This window comes from Xyrauchen texanus, chromosome 7 (genome assembly GCF_025860055.1).
Source record: "Xyrauchen texanus isolate HMW12.3.18 chromosome 7, RBS_HiC_50CHRs, whole genome shotgun sequence".
In the NCBI taxonomy this organism is placed as follows: domain Eukaryota; kingdom Metazoa; phylum Chordata; class Actinopteri; order Cypriniformes; family Catostomidae; genus Xyrauchen; species Xyrauchen texanus.
In genome coordinates, this window is record NC_068282.1 from 4304445 (window position 1) to 4324397 (window position 19953).

The window sequence follows — 19953 nt, forward strand, 5'->3', positions numbered from 1 at the left end:
TGCCATTGGAAGTTAAACAAATTTGCTATTCAAAGGTATAAATGGGTGATTCTCATGAGTCATATTTCAACCCAAAATGAATAGGAAAATAATTTTGCATAAAGAAAATAAATCCTATTTGTATGACCATTAAGCTTTTCATGAAAATGCATTATTTATCAGTACCATAATGCATTTATTTAATAATAATAATATACAGTAATGGTATATTACAATTGTAAAGTACATATAAGTAAACATTTTAGCAGTATTTAATGTTGGCTTTATAAAAAAATAATATAGACAATAATTTTGTCCAGACAGGATGATTTTCTTTGAAATAATGAGAATAAGATTTTGCATAAAACATGCTTAATTGTTATGAATAATGTCACAAAATGAAAATTTCTGGTCATAAAAATAGGTTTATTTTTTTGTTTGTTAATGTATGTATATATATATATAAATACCTTTGAAAAATAAAATAAATTTCTTCATGAGATTCACCCAAATTGACTAGCAAGCTGAATCTGATGTTATTATTTGATGTGTTTTGTTCATTTCCACATCACCAGTAAACCACTTCATCGGTTAAGTCATGTCCAGTATTAAAGTGTATTTTTGCAGTTGGTGCAAGTTTTGGACAGTCCGTGTCGTACGGCAGTTAAGTGCTAATTTAACATCTTTTTCTTTCTCTCTCACATACTCACACAATATCTTCCCCCATTTGGACTCACACATAAAGTTTCATCTGATTCCCCTTCAATTCACACCTTGGTGTCCGGAAACTTGAAAGGTGGAGTGAGCTACACAAGGAAAAATATATTGGAATTCAGAAATGGATGTTCCAAAATCCAAATCAAACTGAGCTCAGATGGAACATTGCTATAAAAAGTCAACTTGGAATGTTAGAATGTGTTAGAATTTCATAAATATGGATACAGTGTCAAAAATACATAAAATTCACATTACAGGATGCAATGGTTTGAGTGAAATGGATTTTGAGTCTGCCTCTTTGGCAATTTTCAGTTAGGAAATGTTACAAAACAATGGCAAACGATGGGATATTCATGACTGAAGATGTCTGATTGTGATTTTTTGGATGCTGAGAATGTGCAACACAGTCACAAAGAAATCACCACAATTTTAACGAATAACTCTAGATCAGGACATGAGAGACAAATAGTGGCTTGAGAGTGAAAAACAACCCGAATCAAACCAAACCGTATAGTCTTTTTCACACCGAGGAAAAAAAAACTGGCCACGTACACACTGTAAAGTTTTGAGAGTGACAACCGCATTCAAATTCAAGAGAAAATCATCTAATATATTCTGTGTGTCAGGAGTCACTCCCAAACTCACAATAGTTGACATATAATGAAACATAGCAATGGTTTGGTGTTGTGTGGCTGTTTGGTGTTAGCTATTTGTGACGGAACAGATATTAGCATCTAGAGTCGTATTTACGTCCCGTCAATTTTTGAGGTTGGCGGAAGCAACTACAGTGGAGAGAAAGTCACACGTACATCTGTTTCTGTGATTTTCTAGAGCTAGTTAACTGAACTAGTTCAGTTCGATTTAGTACACACTACATGGTTTTACATTTGATTAATGTCACTCCTGTAAATAACCAAACTGAATGGGAACAGAAAGAGATTTAAGTGATCAGAAGTGGTGTGGAAACCGAATTTAGCTGCAGTGCGTACATGGCCAATGAGACCAGACAAAACAGAAACTTTCAAGAATGTAAAATTGACTTTTAGCCAAAGTAAAACAGCACATGTTGCATACAGAAAAGTTCTATAATACACTGAAATAAGAACTTTTGAGTGGAGGGTTAAAAAAGTAAACTTTCGAAAATTCTTACATTGTGCACATTTACAATGGTTTTCCAAACTTTCAATAAATTTCACAATAAAACAATTCTCTTTCTGTAACCTTAGTGCTTATCACAGATAGTTGTCACGTGGGAATTGGTTAGTAGAAAATAGTAACATTTACCGTTATTATGTCTACGTGTGTTTTTTCGTCTGCAAATGCATTGTTGTGGAAATCCCAGAGGTAACAAATTTACCGAACAAATCATCAATCACAAAATGAACATATGAGGTTTACAAACACATTTACCATGTGATGTCACAATGTAAAGTTAGAAATATAGAACTTTACAGAAAAAAAAATAAAAATCCCATATATTGATAAAGGGTCGTAATCAAATTTCTTCCCAGAAAACTGATTTAAACAGAATAGGAATCTTGTCTTGGATATTCCATTTTCTTGGGGCTGTATTTGTAAAATTAGATTGCATTTAAAATCCCAATGTACGTTTGTTCTAAACAGGCACAGTCTTTCTTCCGCAGCCTTCAGATCTGCAAACGCCTGGTAAGACAAAAGGAAGCACTGATTGTGATTTCGAAACCAACTTTTTCCAATTTTTGGAAAAAACGAAGGACTGCTGAGGGAAAATGGGTCAAGCAAAGATCCAACTACAGGACAAAAATGACCTAGTGCTACAGGGTTTGAGAAGCGCCAACGGAAAGTTGAGTTGCATTCATGATCGTGAACGTACGTAAACTTGAAACAGTATTGCTGATGCAGTCTGAAAGTTTGTGGAACCACTCAGTTCTAACAAAGTTATGCCTCTCAGATGAGATGTAGAAATGCTACAAGTGTCCAAGCTACTTGGTAGGTCGCCTACACATTGGTTTAAGTTCAGAGGTTTTGTGACAGAGAACACTCTGATATGAGGGACTTGACCGTAAACATTCAGCTTAATGTATAAAAGAGGGAAGCTCTCAGAGGCGAGATCGTCGGATTGTGACAGAAGAGTTTGAGGAGGCTGGTTAGATGGCAAATCCGGGAATTCCATGAAAGCGCTCATCTGTCAAGACGACAAGGAATGTGCAGGGATTTTGCTCTCCAAGAGGGCAATGCAGGCAAGGGCTAGGGTTGGGACTGGCATGGGAAGTAGTCTTGCCCTGAGGAAGGCTACAAATCACAGTGAGAAGGCACAGGGCACTAGTTCTAGGGGGCGTGGGGTAAAAACGGGGCAGCAGGCGGGATTGGACAAGGGCAGTGCCCTGCTTCAGAATATGGTGGTCTCATACTTGGTGCTACTTGAAGGTCTGGAGGAGTCCCGTGGTTCATAAAGCCAACTGGTGCTGCCCAGGGACTGCAGATCCGTTTCCGGTTCCAGTGAGTTGATGTGCCGGGGTAGTAGTAGCGGGGAATGAGGCTGCAGGAGAGAAGGGTTGCCAACCCACATCACATAAGTGTTGAGATGGGTGTTGAACACCATGTAGGAGAAATCACCGAAGACAACAAAACAAACAACAAACCTAGTGTCTAGACCTAATTTTGGTTACCTATCCTACTGAAAAACATCTTCAACAACCTGGTCTAGCTGGACTTCAAGCCTGACAAAGCTTGTGCTCAGCTGGTTAAGCTGGCCATCCCAGTCAGACCAGCAAACAAGTGCTCAAAATCCCTCTAAATCCATCATAACAGACCAGACTGACCAAGCTAGGAGTCCAGCTAAGACCAGCAAACCAGCTTTATCAGCATGTTAGTGCAACTGTTAGCTAGTGCATTTAAAGACCCCATGAAATCAAACTTGGTGTTTCGAGGCCATCTATATGCTTGTGTACTCTTAAAAGTCAGAGTGAAAATTTAGGAAATTGGACCAAAATGATTGATGACTCATTTTGTCCGCAGGGGCACCTACACATTTTTGCCCAATAAAGTCCCTCCCCCTAAATTATAAATATCACCTCTCTTGACTAGCAATAGCAAGTAGCTAATAACGATTAGTTGAGTCGTTGGTTGCACTAGGGTTGATCCTTTATTTCTTTTACCAACCATTATTTGGTTCATTTTGAAAGTGTCTTCATTACTTTGGTTTGTGGTACAAGCCAAGGCTGTTTCTGAGCATATCCTACTTGGAGGCCCCTGGGATCCCACCTGTGAATTGCAGTTATATTCTCCCTTCCCTCTCGGGCCACAAGGGCCCTATAACTGCCTAATTGAGCCATAACAGTTGCCTGAGTCTTACTTGAAACTTTTACTATTTTGAAAAATAAAAAATAAAAAACTATCTTGCTTTGCAGTGCCCCCTGGTAGCTCGAGGTCCCTAACTAGAAACGGCCCTGATACATGCTGTAGTCTGCTACCCATCCTGAGCCCAACAGGACCTGACAAACAGATGGGTTTCGGCCTGGGTTCAGGCGAGTTTTTCCAAGTATAACTTCAGGTTGAGTTTGGGATTGTAATTAATAAAAAAAATAAATGACTAGTTTTATAAATAATATAAATAAATTATTATTTATGTTATTATTATTATAAAAGATAAATATTTATTATAAATACATTTTGATAATATATGTATTTTATATAATACAAGCTACATTTATTTAATATATAATCATATATTTTTCATTTTAACGTAACTTGTTTTGCTTTTTTTAGTGCAAGAACAATGTTGCCTATGATGCTTCATTCAAATAAAGCCTATTGCAACAAATTTACTTGCTTGGTGAAGAGTGGGTGATTTTGGGTTTGGCTTTAAATTTGATGGTACTGATCAGGTCGGGTCACACGATCTCTAGTGCTGGGCTTCAACTTTGTGAAGACACTAACAAGCTGTCAAGTGTGGTTTAGCCAGGCTGCTATGTACACCAAAGGCAATTGAGTATTTTTAAAGAAAGAGATGAGTACTTCGATATGTCCTGCCTCAACTTCCTGTTTCAAAATAAGATTCATCTACAAGCCATTTCTTGGGGTCTTTAGAGTTAGTGCTACTGATATTCACCATTAACTCTAAGCATATGTACTGCACTTGAAAATGAATTCTTAAAATCATAACGAAAAGGTGTAATATTATTCAACAACCATGTTATTTCAAATTGCAATTATTCATTCTATATCATACATATCATTTTAAAAATGAGCTATTTAGAGAGGGCCACCCAATAATGTCATTTTGAATTATTTTCAAAAAGATATTTGTCTCAAATGTTGCTGATGCAACATTTTAAGTATTGCTCTAGAATTCCTCTCAGTGACATTGTAAGACTTTACTTTTCACTTTATAGTATGTAGGAAATTGTGTTCTAACACGCTTTCAAAGACATTTCTCGAGGCAAGGCAAACCCGGTGTTGAAGAACTGTGTAGTAATCCGTGAAGTATAACTGTGGTCTGCTAACATATCGACCACATCCTGAGGCCAAAAAAATTATTTAGTAATGAACAAGATCTCTTTTCCCTTGGAATACCCAATATTGCAACCTTGTATGTTCAAATATCCCCCTGAATTTAACTGATTAGGCATATACCGCATTTATAACTTGTGACCTGTTGCTAGTGTCAACCAAAAAAATGTGCATGGGGGAAAAAATAGGTGGATAAGAGTGAAAGTTGGAAACGTAACAGGAAAATTAGTAAAGTGAATAAGTGGCAGGGAGGAGAAAGCTAGGATTGTATAAGGACGAGAGTGCTGGAGAATGTGAGGAAAAGAGAGAGAGGAGAGTGCAGAACCTGAACTCCAGGGCTGACAGAGGGCAGCGGGAGGTAGGAGGGGCGGTGGGCGGAGCACGTGTGACAGTAACAGCAGCGGCATTCAAGCACAGGTGCACCCTGGGAAGGAGGACCAGGCACAAGCACAAAGACACAGATTACAGGATTGAGGCAGCAAACTAAACATATATACTATCTACCGGGATTGGAGGTGGCATCTCTTAACCAGCCTGATCTCATGCAAATTACGTGACTGTGGCGATATTTTTGAAAAATAATATTACGTGGTTCATATCGCGGCAGTTCTGAGGTGAAATGTCCACTGAGTGGTCCTAAAAGCAAGTTCAATTTTCACCCAAACAGATGAGGTTTTTAAGGTATTGCTCAAAACCGACCTCCCTACCCTTAACCTTAACCCTAAACCTAACCGATAATGTCAGAAAAAAACAAATGTGAGATGAAAAACACAATTTGCATCACTTTGTGGTGCTTCTATGACACTTTCGGCTCATGTGTCAACCGGCGTGCTCTTCAGGACTTGTACTCCAATCCTTCACATCACAAGTGCAATGCTCTATCAGTTGAGCTACTGCGCAATTTGATCACATTCGAACAAGCTTGTAAATGTAGTTGATTATGTAATACAAACGTTAAAATAAGTCATGCGCTATAGTAAAAGTGTTTAGATGTCACAAGATAGCATTGTATGAGGAACTGAGCGAAAAGTATATGTTTATGATTTGACGATCTTCCGTTTTAACTCGTGAATTGTGTGAAAGTGAGGTTTCAATTCTCAACTGATAGAGTGGTGCACTTGCGATGCAAAGGACCGGGGTTCGAGTCCCGGAAAGCACGAGTCAACACAACAAAACAAAAGTGTTAAAGAAGCACCACAAACTGCTGTGGTTGCTTCAGCAACTGCATTTTTCATGTCAAATTTGCTCTTTCTGACACTATCGGTTAGATTCAGGTTAAAGGTTTAGGGTAGGGAGGTTAGTTTTGTTGTTTCAAAACTCAATAGAGCATTAACCTTAAAGGGGTCATGAAATGCTTTTTTACAAATAATTTTATCATCTTCCCTGAGGTCCAATGATAATGTTATAAAAGTTTTTTTTTGCACCAAAACAGTCACACTTTAGTAATATATGATCATTTTCCACCCTGTTTTTGGCCATCTGTCTGAAATGCTCAGTTTTGCACCCTCTTAAAACTTCAACGTAAACGCTCACTGTTATGACTGGCTAACATCGTGCAGCCCCTCAAATTCAGCAAACTCAGATGAAAGAGAATGAACAATCCCCTCGACATTATAAAACAAAATTGCATGGTTTACACCAGGGATGGGCAACTTTGAATGGGGCGAGGGATAAAATTGTTTCTCCTTTCTACCAAGCGGCTGAATTACAAATCCGCACTCTAACAATGTTCACCCCTTTACTCAATTTCCTTATTATTGTGGGTAATCTATACCTGCACAACTAATGCAATGTACTTTTAAAGATTTTGTTACCTATATTAAAATTTTTATTTAACAATATTTATAAAAACAAATATAATTATTTTGTAACTTGCTTTTTACTAAAACATGCCGTTCACATGAACAAATTCATGTTAATTTGACAAGCAATATACTTCAGACTTTATCTCATTTGCATTGTCTACATTTGCAACAGCCAAACAGCTTATAGGTGTTAGTTAAAATCTAAATATTATCACCAAAATCCAAATATTATCATCAATAACAATAGTGGATACAAGAACATAACATTTCAGTTCATTAATACAAAATATTTCAGCACCACAACATACTGTACACATGCAGACCGAACAGTCCCACGCGTCAGAGAACATTCTCTCTATTCGCAAGACTTTTCAACAATCAGTCAGGCATCTCAAATCGCACATTTCTTCAAAGTTTCTCCCTCTTATAACAACTTTTTCATTGTTCACAAGCACGAGCAAAACAGCATTAGATGTCTTTGGTGATTCCCGCACTGTCAAGGATTTTGTAAAAACTTTTGATACCTTTTATCCTTGTATTGTATTTACCCTTTATGTCGCTGACAAGCTGAGGTAAAATGTAGCTCAATTTACCTTATAAATGATGAGTAAGTGTAAGATGTTGCATGCTAGAATCCTAGAGTGATCAGTAGGTCTGCTAAGAACAAGCGACCTCTTCTGGTCAATAGTTGTAATAACATCATAAACATAACTCAATCTTTACATAATCCCTTTTTCAAATAAATTAAATCAATCCTCAGACTTGTCCGAAGTTACAAAACACACATACTGTAGGCGCACTGAGGTGTACATTGCCTGAAACACACCGAAACGGTCAAAGACTTCCATTGTCAAAGACGTCCTATGTTTACATACACCAATGATTAAAAATAGCGCAGATGGGCAAAATAATGCATCCATGACGTATCTGTGCTAAAAACCAAGAGGCAGCAGCTGAATTAAAGAGAATTGCTTCTCCCTTTCAGAGCTGTAACTTGACACTGCATCTTTTAAAAGTGGCGAGATACATGGCAGCGGTCAAAGAGTCTGTGTAGTTCATGTTCATATACAAAATAATTCAAAATTGTCCAGATGGGTCCCCTTTGGTTTTATGTTAGGAATAATGAGATATACAAGGCCTGCCATCTTGACTTCAACTGTGCCAGTGGGCGGGGCCAATGGTCCAATGACGCATGTTGTGGGATGTGTCAATACAAATGAGCAATGTGTCGTAATGTCACAAACAGACAGATTTCAACACTAGTTGTTTCAGCAGGGTGGCAACTATAAATGCTCTTTTTCGACTGGGGAGAAAGTTTTGAGTTCTGAAATGTACAGTATGTTTTTAAAGTACAGTTACCTCTTATATGTCTAAATATCAAGGTAAATTTGATTCCCCATTTCATGACCCCTTTTAAACCTCCTCTGTTTGAGAAAATTTTACTCACTTTTAGCGCCACACAGTGGACATTTGACCTCGGAACTGCTGTGATACATGTAATGAACAATGTAATATAATTTAGCAATTTATTTCTACAGTCATGTAATTTACATGAGATCAGGCTGATGTAGGCATTAACGCATTTGTACGCCTCACTGATGGCAAGCTGACCACAGTTGTCTGTGTGTAGTGTGTGATTATTTCATACTCACCGCGGAGCGACGTGCACTGACGCGGGACTGTGACGTGGGTCTGCTGGTCTTGATTTCTATGTTTTCTGAGGCTGGACCTGCATATGAACTGTGACGACGGGCCTTCTGCGCCTGGAGAGCCATCTGATAGGCTACTTCAAACGCTTGTCCCAGAGTAAGAATGATCTCGTAAGTCTGTGTCTGTACGGAGAACAGCCATTGGTTTATTAAATTGCTACACAACATGCATTTTTGTGCTTAGTAAGGCTATACAAAAGCAAAAGGGACAGTTGCAAATATGTTGGACTGGACAGATAACCCACAAGCAAGTATTTCAAATGTGAAAAGGCTAGTCAATTATAACAGAGGCTAAAGCATCAACAGCATTTGTGACATAATGTTAAATCATTTTGCAATGGAACTGAATGGGGCTAGTCAAAAAACATTCAAATACACACAGTCACAAAAATATTGCTAAAAGACATTTTCACTAACATTTTACGTGTTGACATGATTTTAGTGTGATAATATCGCTTATTAACCTTATCAGGGTTAAGTTATATCTAATATTGCAAATTTGTTGCCATGGCAACACAACACAGATAAACGCTGCAAGTTATTTCATCACACTAAAATCATGTTAATGTGTTTAATGTTTATGATTTGTGGCTATACTTTTGAAACAGTGTGATTTTAAAAGTTTATAGACTGACCCATTCACTACCATTGTAAGAGCCGCACCTTATTGACGAGAGAGGTCAATGGAGAATGGCCAGACTGGTTCGAGCTGACAGAAAGGCTACAGTAACTCAGATAACCACTCTGTACAATTGTAGTGAGCAGAATAACATCTCAGTATGCACAACACATCGAACCTAGAGGCGGATGGGCTACCGCAGCAGAAGACCACGTCAGGCACTTTTGTTAGGACCATAGTGTTCCTAATAATGTGCTTTGTGAGTGTAAGTAAAATCCCATTTCACATTGACATTAAACATTCAATCCAAATTTCTGTTTGCTATTTTTAGTGTAATATTTCTGTTAATTGTGCTTTTCCATCTCCAACCGGCTCAGATGTTCAAACAACCCTACTCTTTGTTAACCCAGATGGTCTTGATTTGTTCCTCGATGAAAGAGTAGAGAAAATCACACCCACCACTTCTACTGTGGTGAAGACATGGCAGAAGTGGTAGCCAGACTTCAGGTCTTTTGTGATGTATGCAAATGAGCAAAGATCATCAGGATCCTGAGCTGCACACGAGATGTTCTGGATCTCATGCTCTGCAACTATTCCCTGCAAAAAGGGACAACAAACGTAAAGAAACACTCAGTTTGCTATGTCATATGCATGTCAAAAAGGTGATTCCAATATTATTTGTACAACCCATGGTATGACAATGGCTTCAGTAATGGCCAATACAATGAGTGTTGTAATTCACAGTTGCTCTTACCTTGGTGGCTGCATCAACAAATCTGACTCCTCTGTAGGTGATATTCAGGATTATTACAGGGCCTTTTCTGTGATCCTTTGATTTCTGATAAACCAATGAAGAGTTAGCAGACCAGTGAGCTCAATAAACTACAGTACTGAATATATAAATATATACTGTAGATGCTTCTTCAACTTCAGCACTTTTAAAAAACTTTTACACTACTAACAATGCACAACAGTGTACTGTATGTACCTGCATCAAAGGAGATAAATGAAATATATTTAAGTCTTAAGAATTAGTAAATGAACATGGTATCATCAGAGTTCCCACTCTTTTCAAAGCACAATTTTCCAGGACATTTTCTGTGCCCAAGAGGTGTTATTGGATGCTTTTTTTTGTCTGAATTCTATGTGCGACAATTTTTAGACATCAAAGTTTGTCTAAAAATTACTATATTACTGTAAAGTAGTAATATATTGTTATCTTTTTTCCCCCATTTCACACATCCATTTAAATCAAGCTTTTATTTTGCCGTTTGTGTGTTTGCAGTTTGCTAAGTGGCACAGTTTGATTATTAAACCCCAAAAAGCTGTGATTTATTATTTGACAGCAAATGAGTGGTAGGAAATGTACGTTACAGGGCTCAGTTGACGTTGTTCAAAAATGCTCAGCCGGCAGCAGTGCCAAAACGATACAAATGTGTACACCTATCCAGTGCCCCAATGTTTTTGTACATGTAACAAGTCAAACTGTTTTATTACAGTAAAATATTTTCCAGGTCAACTAATTATTTTCCATGACTGGAAAACTTCATTGCAAAATTCCTGATAAACTGGAAATGACATTTTTGATGTTTTGGAAAAAAAAAATGCACTTCTCTTTTGTCTTGCAAAGGCTAATTTCATTGTTAATATTTATGTATCCTAAATGCACACAATTAAATAATATTTTCACACTTTACATCTTTATTGAAAATGATGCACAATTAAAATATTCTTGGATATACAACAGGTAATTCCAGTCCTTGAATCTGATTGGACGTGAGACGTTCCACGAGTACTGATGGTCTGACACCATCAGCACTCCGACGCTTCACTGTGTGTATCACTCCGCTTGTGTTCGTGCTATTCTAAACTAAAGTGTAAGAGCAGTGCAGATGTGTTAAGAGCTACTGTTTGTCCTTTTTTTTACATTACATATGTTAGCCAGCAGGTGGTGTCAAAAGATAATTTGTGTGTAATATGAGCCAGTTAGGTGACGAGAAGTGAATCCACGTCAGCTAGAGTTTACATACAACAACTCTTCATGATCGCTTACTACACTTACTACACTACACTAGGAAATAGCTTTAAATGGCTTTAAATGAACAACTTAAGCATTACAGCTCATCACAGCTGAGAGACACAACAGACTGATTAATTACACAATGGGTGCTGTTTAAAATGGCGGAGGACATTGCGGTTTCTATAGTGATCGACTCTTGTGCACCGGCTACCACGAAATAGGGAGAAATACTTCCATTGGACGCTATTTTTCCACTGAGAAAGCTGATCTTCAGAAAGCTGACAGCATCTCTGCTTGGGTGTGGTAACAGGTGATCACACAAGCTCACTCTATCTCTCTCTGTCTCACACACACACACACACACACACACACACACACACACACACACACACACACACACACACACAGTTGTGTTTCCATGTTTTATGGGGACTTTCCATAGACATAATGGTTTTTATACTGTACAAACTTTATATTCTATCCCCTAAACCTAACCCTACCCCTAAACCTAACCCTCACAGAAAACTTTCTGCATTTTTACATTTTCAAAAAACATAATTTAGTATGATTTATAAGCTGTTTTCCTCATGGGGACCGACAAAATGTCCCCACAAGGTCAAATATTTCGGGTTTTACTATCCTTATGGGGACATTTGGTCCCCACAAAGTGATAAATACACGCTCACCACACACACACACACACACACACACACACACACACACACACACACACACACACACACACACACACACACACACACACACACACACACAAGAACACTTGTTTATCCATATTAAAAACAGCACAAGCCCTGCTGAAATTACGGCTGTAATTACCTGCGGCCGAATCACAGCAGTGCTGATGTAGGACCATATCGCACACTTGCTTGTGTGATATTGCTTAATTAACAAGTATACTAACTTTTGAAAAATGGAAATGATGGCACAACTGTGGGACAGTCATGATTTTTTTTTTATAAATAGAAAACATTTTCACAATAAATCTTTAAATGGCTTTGTTTATTTCACTCTTTGTTTGGATTATCGTAGTTTTAAGGATGAAATTATTTGTATTTTCATAGTTTATTATTGAAAGTCTGGGACAAGGCTAAAACAGTAAAGTCTAAACATAAAAGGCATTTGAAAAAGTACCCAAAAGGCCTGGTATAATGTTTCAAATTCAGTTTTAATGTGGCACTCACATGACAAAAAGAAAAAAGTTGAAATCTGTTTTTTTGTATTAAAATCAACCCCTGGGGGCATGAAAGTGCCAGAAATGGAAGAAACACCCACAAACTGATTTAATTATAGTGATAGTTCACCCAGAAATGGAAATTCTGCCATCGTCGGCCTCATGTCACTTGACACATGATTTCAAGTCACTTATAAGTGTGTTTTCCATGCAACAAAAAAACAGTGATCTAGCAGAATGTCCACCTTTTCCGTGTTTACTATTTTCAGAAATGCATGACAATAAAATGATGATAGAAGTTTAATGTCTATGTGAACAATTCCATTAACGATGATTTAAGACATGGAATCAATTTTAGTTAAGTAAATGTACAAATACATACCCTTATTCTAGCGCACGCCTCCTGTGTAGACTCAATTCCTCGTAGGTCTCTAATGATCACAGAGCCCAAATACTGGAGATTAAAGAGAGCAACAACATCGGTTACAAAAATAGAAATCAAACTTGCACATTGATATTAATAACACATTTATTTGAAGATTTATTCATTAAGCATACAGTTGTATCCAAAGCCATTTCAAATGAGTTAGGTCTGTGAGATGTTAACACAGACACAAGTCATGTAAATTTGATAAAAAACGAATGATATCTGATTGATTCCATCAAAATAGATCGGGAATCATATGTAACATCCTCTTGGTTTGATTCCAGGTTTCACATTTAAAAAATAACAACGATGGATCAAAAGAGCTCTTTAATATTTAATGAGGTGCTCATTATTGGATTGGTCTCACTGTGGTTTTTAATATTTATGACTTGAACCAAAATCCGTTCAAAAACTATACATGCCGTGACCTATTAGTTAGTGTGCATGCATGATACATTGAGTCGTGGTGCTCATGTGGGCACCATCATTTCTAACCCGACTCGCTTCTTTTTCCTGATTTCATCCCTCCATCATTTCCTGTCATTTCTCAACAATTCCAATCAAAAAAAGTGGCACAAATACAACAACTAATCCTCACATGAAAGACTTACTCTAGCCTCATAAATACAGGACTCTGTGATGAGCTTCTCAGGGTGATGGTGCCAGGTGGAGACTGTGGTGTGCATGGTAGATTGGCTCGATGGACGAACAATTTGACGAGAATGTCGATCTGCATGACGATCCTAAATAAAACACAACAACAAGTGAAATCTGTGACTCGGAAACTGTGTATTGAGTAAAAAATGCATTATGTTTTCAGCACCAATTTTGGTAAACCAATCAAAAGAAAGCTTATCTGAGTTATACTGTAACACGAATACATAAATATAAATGTATATTTATATGGTTAATATAAATGAATATAAATATGATATCAGACCCACCATGTGCTTGAAGGGACCTGCTAATTAGATTAACCTCCTTAAATAGAAAATAGTACGAAGCATCTTTCTGATTATTTTCGAAGAGACATGATCTATTGCTAACACCACTGACACTGAATCGTAGGACAAAATGTAAAGGAATTTATTATATGGATTTGGTAAATGGTCTGCACTTATATAGCGCCTTTTTAACCTTAACGGTATTCAAAGCGATTTACATTGCGTGACATTCACCCATTCACTCATTCACTCACACATTCATACACCAATGACAGCAGAACTGCCGTTCAGGGCGCTAGCCTGCAATTGGGAGCAACTTGGGGTTCAGTGTCTTGCCCAAGGACACTTCAGCATGTGGAGTCGTGTGGGCCAGGAATCGAACCTCCAACGCTGCGATTGGTGGCCAGCCTGCTCTAGCACCTGAGCCACAGCCGCCCCATTTGATATGGATCAAATACGCAAAAATCCATGTCTAATAAATTATTCAAAAATACATTACAAATGTAATTCACACAAAACAATTACTTAAATATACACCTTTTCTATGATGAACAATTCCCAATGTGCTCTAAGTGGAGGATGCCGAATCTCAGTTGGAGGAGGACAAATCTCACACTGTCAATCTGCACATCTTGTCAAGTGGCATGTTGAGCACGTTACCGCGGAGACGTAGCATGTGTGGAGGCCCACGCTATTCTCCACGGCATCCACACACAACTCACCACGCACCACACTGAGAGAATAGTGACCACGAGGAGGTTACCCCATGTGACTCTACCCACCCTAGCAACAGGGCCAATTGGTTGCTTAGGAAGCCTGACTGAAGTCACTCAGCACGCCCTGATTGGAACTCGCGACTCCAGGTGTGGTAGTCAGCATCTTTACTTGCTGAGCTAACTAGGCGCCAATTATACAATTATATATATATATATCCAAAGCATCCCCGTAGCAACCTGGAGTTAAGTGCCTTGCTCAAGGACACAATGGTGGTGGCTATGGTGATCGGACCAGCAACCTTCTGATTACATGTTAGGTTCAGAAATGTTTTTCAAATGTAAACTCAAAGAGTACATGTTTCCGAATTTGACACGTCTTTTAAACTAGATTCTTTACATTGTAATTCAATTGTAAAATGATTCATCTTTAATATATTTTAATGATTTCTTTAGACAGATTTCAGACAAATCATGACAGCTATCAGACCCACCAAGGGCTTTGATGGTTCCTGTTAATTTGTGAAGCCTATTCAAACAGAAAATAGTTCAAAAGCTCTTTCTGATTATTTTTAAAGAGATGATATATCATGTGACACTGCAGACATTGAATTGTTGGACAAATATAAACTCAAACGTATTATTCATATTTGATTATTTCATTATACATATCTTTTTTATATATACAGTGAAATGTATTTGTTTTCACATATCCCAGCTAAGCTGGGGTCAGAGTGCAGGGTCAGCCATGATACGGCACCCCTGGAGCAGATAGGGTCAAGGGGCTTTGCTCAAGGGCCCAACAGTGGCATCTTGGCAGTGCTGAGGCTTGAACCCCTGACCTTCTGGTCAGTAACCCAGAGCCTCAACTGCTGAGCCATGACTGTCCATAAATTATGGAGTTATGTCACCGTTTATTCCTTATTAATCACAGTTACTCACATGGGAGCGTGATCTTTCACCGAAAGAGCGGAGGGAGATACTGCCATCCTGGTCCAGCCCTCTGCTCTTTCTGCCCGATTCCCCCAGCGGTAGCAACATGTCCATTGAGCGACTGGTGTACGGATCCATATAACTGAGTGGTGACATGTTCTGAGACAACAGGTCCTGAATCTAATAAACACAAACAAATGTTTATGGAACATTCAAAAGTTTTCTTTGCATGCTGTATTTAATATTGAAATTCGCATTGATTACATTGATTGGGCAAATGGATATTGTGCTGCCTTATGCTGTTTTAATGTTCTGCTATATACATCATGTCCGTCACCTTAAGTTGGGAAAATCGGTTGGATTTTGAAGGTGCTTCCTCATACGGTCTCTCTGTTATTGAGGCTATGATCCTTTTTCTGTGACCATGAAGGCCAATTTTTAACACCTGCATAGAGGAGATATGATTAATGTATCAGATCACAGCATATATAACTCATAACTCAGTAACAACATAATCACGGGGGCCTGTACTTACACAATTATCAATATAAAAATGTACATACACAGGCTATATTTATGTTTTGAACACAAAAAATTTAAAATTGTAATCAGTATTTTTGATAAATATTTTCCGGTGTTAATTAAATCAAGAAACATCATTACATTGACAATTTCAAGCTCCCACAGGTTCTTCACGCATTCCAGGGTGCGGTAGCCGCTGGACAGGAAGTTGTGCAGATACTCTCCAAGACCCAGAGTCTCCAACCATGAGGCCAGAGATGTGCTGCCATCACATCCCAGAGCTTTCACCTGAAGGAAGAGTACAACGCTAATGCTTTTTCAAAATCAACTGCAAAACATTTTTATATAGCTTATATAATTCACTTGAGGAATGTCTGGGGAGATGTTTGGTCACCACTCAAAGAAATGTTCACTGCTAAATAAAGGAAACAGCAGGATGAGTGCCGTTGCCTGGCTGTTAAAAATATATGGCGGTAAGCGAAAAACATTTTAAGCCAAACTTAATCATGTTTGAATATAAAAATATAAAACCAGGTGTCATTTGAGCTCAAATACAACTCTATATTACTACTGGATAAAAGGGGGAAAAAAGTGTTACCTTCGGAAGGCTTTTTGCTGCATGAAGGATTTTCTTTCTGTGGCCTGGGTCCGTGATGCCAATTTGTTGAAGGTCCTCATCCTCCATCACGTTACTCCCCTGAATGCATATATGCAAATTCACATGATTTACTATCTCACTTCAATTCACAAAGTTTGTTTGTTACTTCAGACAGACAGACAGATACAGTAGCTATATAGATAGGCAGACAGACAGACAGGCCAATAGACCGATTAACAGACAGAGAGACAGACAGATACAGTAGATATATAGATAGGCAGACAGACAGCCAGACCGATTGACAGACAGATACAGTAGATAGATAGATAGATAGATAGATAGATAGATACACAGACAGACAGACAGACAGACAAACAGACAGATAGACAGACAGATACAGTAGACAGACAGACAGACAGATAGATAGATAGACAGACAGACAGACAGACAGACAGACAGACAAACAGACAGATACATTATATAGACAGACTAACGGGCAGACAGACAGTCAGAAAGATAGACAGACAGACAGATACAGTAGATATATAGATAGGCAGACAGACAGACCGACTGACCGATTGACAGACAGATATAGTAGATAGATAGATAGATAGATAGATAGATAGATAGATAGATAGATAGATAGATAGATAGACAGACAGACAGACAGAGAGACAGATACAGACAGACAGACAGACAGACAGACAGATAGATAGATAGATAGATAGATAGATAGATAGATAGATAGATAGATAGATAGATAGATAGATAGATAGATAGACAGACAGATAATGTAGATAGACAGATGGACGGGCAGACAGACAGACAGATACAGTAGACAGATACAGAGATAGACAGACAGAGAGATATGATAAATAGACAGACAGACAGAGAGATATGATAGATAGACAGACAGATAGATAGACAGAGTAGATGATGGATTGGGTGGATGGATGGACAGATAGACAAACAGATTGTTGTTATTTTTTAATGAATAGCAAATATCAAGTAATAAAAAACAAAATCAAATAACATACTATGTCTAGACTAAATCTCCATCAGTGATAAAGCACATTGCTTACAATTTTTGTTATCAATGAATTACAATTATTGATAAAATTAATCAGATTCATGCTCTTACGCATTGCCTCAAAAATGTCCCCAACTCTGACTAACCTTCTGTGCCAATCAATGACCTCCTATACGACATACAAAAGCCACTCACCATGAAGCGCAGGTCATCGAAGCCATTGAGCACCAGTTTGCTCTCGTACTGAGGGAAGCCCACGTGTTCCAGCCACTCCCCCACCGACTGCTCCAGCACACGGCTCCCGGCTGCATCTGCCGACAAAGCATGCCTTTTGAGCAGTGAAAAACCGTTCAGCCTATAGCAGCGGCACTCGGAGGCCGAGATGTGACATTGCCACATCATCTTTGGCCAGCAGAACTGTGGGCAGCAGCAACAACAACAAGGCAGTGTTCAGGCTTGAGCAACGGGCCTCCACTAAAAGCAGGGGCCCAGATATACAGACTATACTAATGATGGAGATACCTCCACAAGCCCTCAGTGTGGCTGGGATGAGAGCCAGGGCTGAATGGGGAATGGAGGTAGACCTTGGCAGGTAGTCCTTTGAAGTATAGCGTCAAGTAAATAAGTCCTGTTAATTGGGACAATTTGGCATTGCTCTTCAAGACAATGGCAAAGAAACAAAGCAACAGTTTTCTTGTATTTGTAAAGATTTTAAAAGTTCAGCAAGAGCATTTGGCTCACAGCAAAATATTGAAATCTACAAGATGCTACTAGGAAGGCATAGGAAAGTGCACCTTGCATGCTCTAATCCTACAAAACACATTCCTTCACGATGCAAGGTTGAAACAGCCTACTTGTCCTTAAATTGGGCAGAAATACCATTTGGAAAACCCTCAGACTCGTTTGTAAAATAAGAATAATACTAATGAGTTTGCTACGACAGAGTTATTTGACCCTCAAACCCAATGACCCAACTCTTTGATCAACGCTCCACCACTATGCCAGTTCTTCAACACTAGAGGCCTTGAGTGATGCCAACTTGTCCTTTGAAAGATCTTCATGGCACATTCACCCATTCCTCTCTTCCAAGTTTTTGAATGAAGAATCCCTTCCACAAGTAGTCCGTTTGACCACTACTCCAAACAGCCCTTGGCAAGAAAGCGTTCTGGTCACAGTAATCCAAGGATTGCTGGTCCTTCCACGGAGCACGCCATCAAAGCAAGGTAAAGCCAAGCCTTGATCCAGTGGAAATCAGGTGAGCTCGAACAATGGAATGATAACCTCATAAGAAAGCCCCTTTCACGGCTTGTTCTCTCTTCTTGCAGCCCAGCCTCCTATTCTAGTTGTTCCGCTCCTCTAGCAAACGTTCGTAAGGGTCTGGGGCCCCTGATCATGCAGCGTTCCGGTCACGCTAATCCAAAGACTGCTGGTCCTTCTGGGCTTAGTCGCACCTCGTCGGGCTAACATGCCAAAACGGAGTGGCCCATCAAAGCGAGGTAAAGCCAAGTCTTGATCCAGCGGAAATAAGGTGAGCTCCAATAATGGACAGATAACCCCATAAGAAAGCCTCGTTGGTGGCTCAGTCTCGCTTTTTGCAGCCCAGCCCCCTGTTCTGGTTGCGCCGTTCCTCTAACAGACGTTCCTAAGGGTCTTGCGCTCGGGGGCAAGGTTTGCTGCATCCCTGATCCAGGAACGCTCAGTCACAGTGGCAGCTGCATTCAGCGTTCACAAAGCACAACATCCAGATGACATACTGCTTCTCCAGAAAGCCATCGGTAGTGCAATGCTTGCACGTTTGCAGCAGGTAATCACCTTAAACATACCTTCCTCCTTCAGTTTTGCTTGGCATCATCTCTTTCTACTCTTCCTCTCTCCCTTTCTTCGCTCACTTGCTTTCTACTCTCAATCTCATTGACAGAGTTCTCTCTATAAGCTCTGCAGGGCTGCCATATGCTGTCTGATGCCGAGACCCGCTACACGGCAAATACGCTCTGCTCGATCTTCAATCCCCCTCCCTCCCCGTCTCTCTATGCCTCTCTCTCTGTCTCACATACATGCTCTCTCTCTCTCTCTCTCTCTCTGTGGCGATCAATCTCACCCCCCACCCCTTTTTCTCTCTGTCTCTCTCTGCCCCTCTATCTTTTCCCTGCTCCCTGTACTGATTAAAATTGCACGCAGGCTCTCTGATCTTGTTGGTGCAGAAAGGACACCATCAGAGGCAGAGAGACAAACCTACTGTGCCAGTATCAGCCAG

General features: G+C 39.1%; 1 protein-coding gene across 1 annotated transcript in view; it reads right to left on the reverse strand.

Annotated features, from left to right (window-relative positions):
* Window positions 1-297: 297 nt before the first annotated feature.
* LOC127647049 (ankyrin repeat and SAM domain-containing protein 1A-like) overlaps window positions 298-19953 on the reverse strand; it is a 47903-nt gene continuing 28247 nt past the window's right edge. Inside the window, exons 3-14 of the mRNA XM_052131117.1 lie at window positions 17895-18010; window positions 16670-16768; window positions 16213-16359; window positions 15887-15994; window positions 15559-15729; window positions 13571-13702; window positions 12915-12986; window positions 10075-10158; window positions 9780-9917; window positions 8645-8824; window positions 5513-5611; window positions 298-785 (exon numbers count right to left, since the gene is read on the reverse strand). Coding sequence (XP_051987077.1) covers window positions 747-785; window positions 5513-5611; window positions 8645-8824; window positions 9780-9917; window positions 10075-10158; window positions 12915-12986; window positions 13571-13702; window positions 15559-15729; window positions 15887-15994; window positions 16213-16359; window positions 16670-16768; window positions 17895-18010 — 1385 coding nt within the window. The 3' untranslated portion in view covers window positions 298-746. The remainder of the gene's footprint in view (window positions 786-5512; window positions 5612-8644; window positions 8825-9779; window positions 9918-10074; window positions 10159-12914; window positions 12987-13570; window positions 13703-15558; window positions 15730-15886; window positions 15995-16212; window positions 16360-16669; window positions 16769-17894; window positions 18011-19953) is intronic.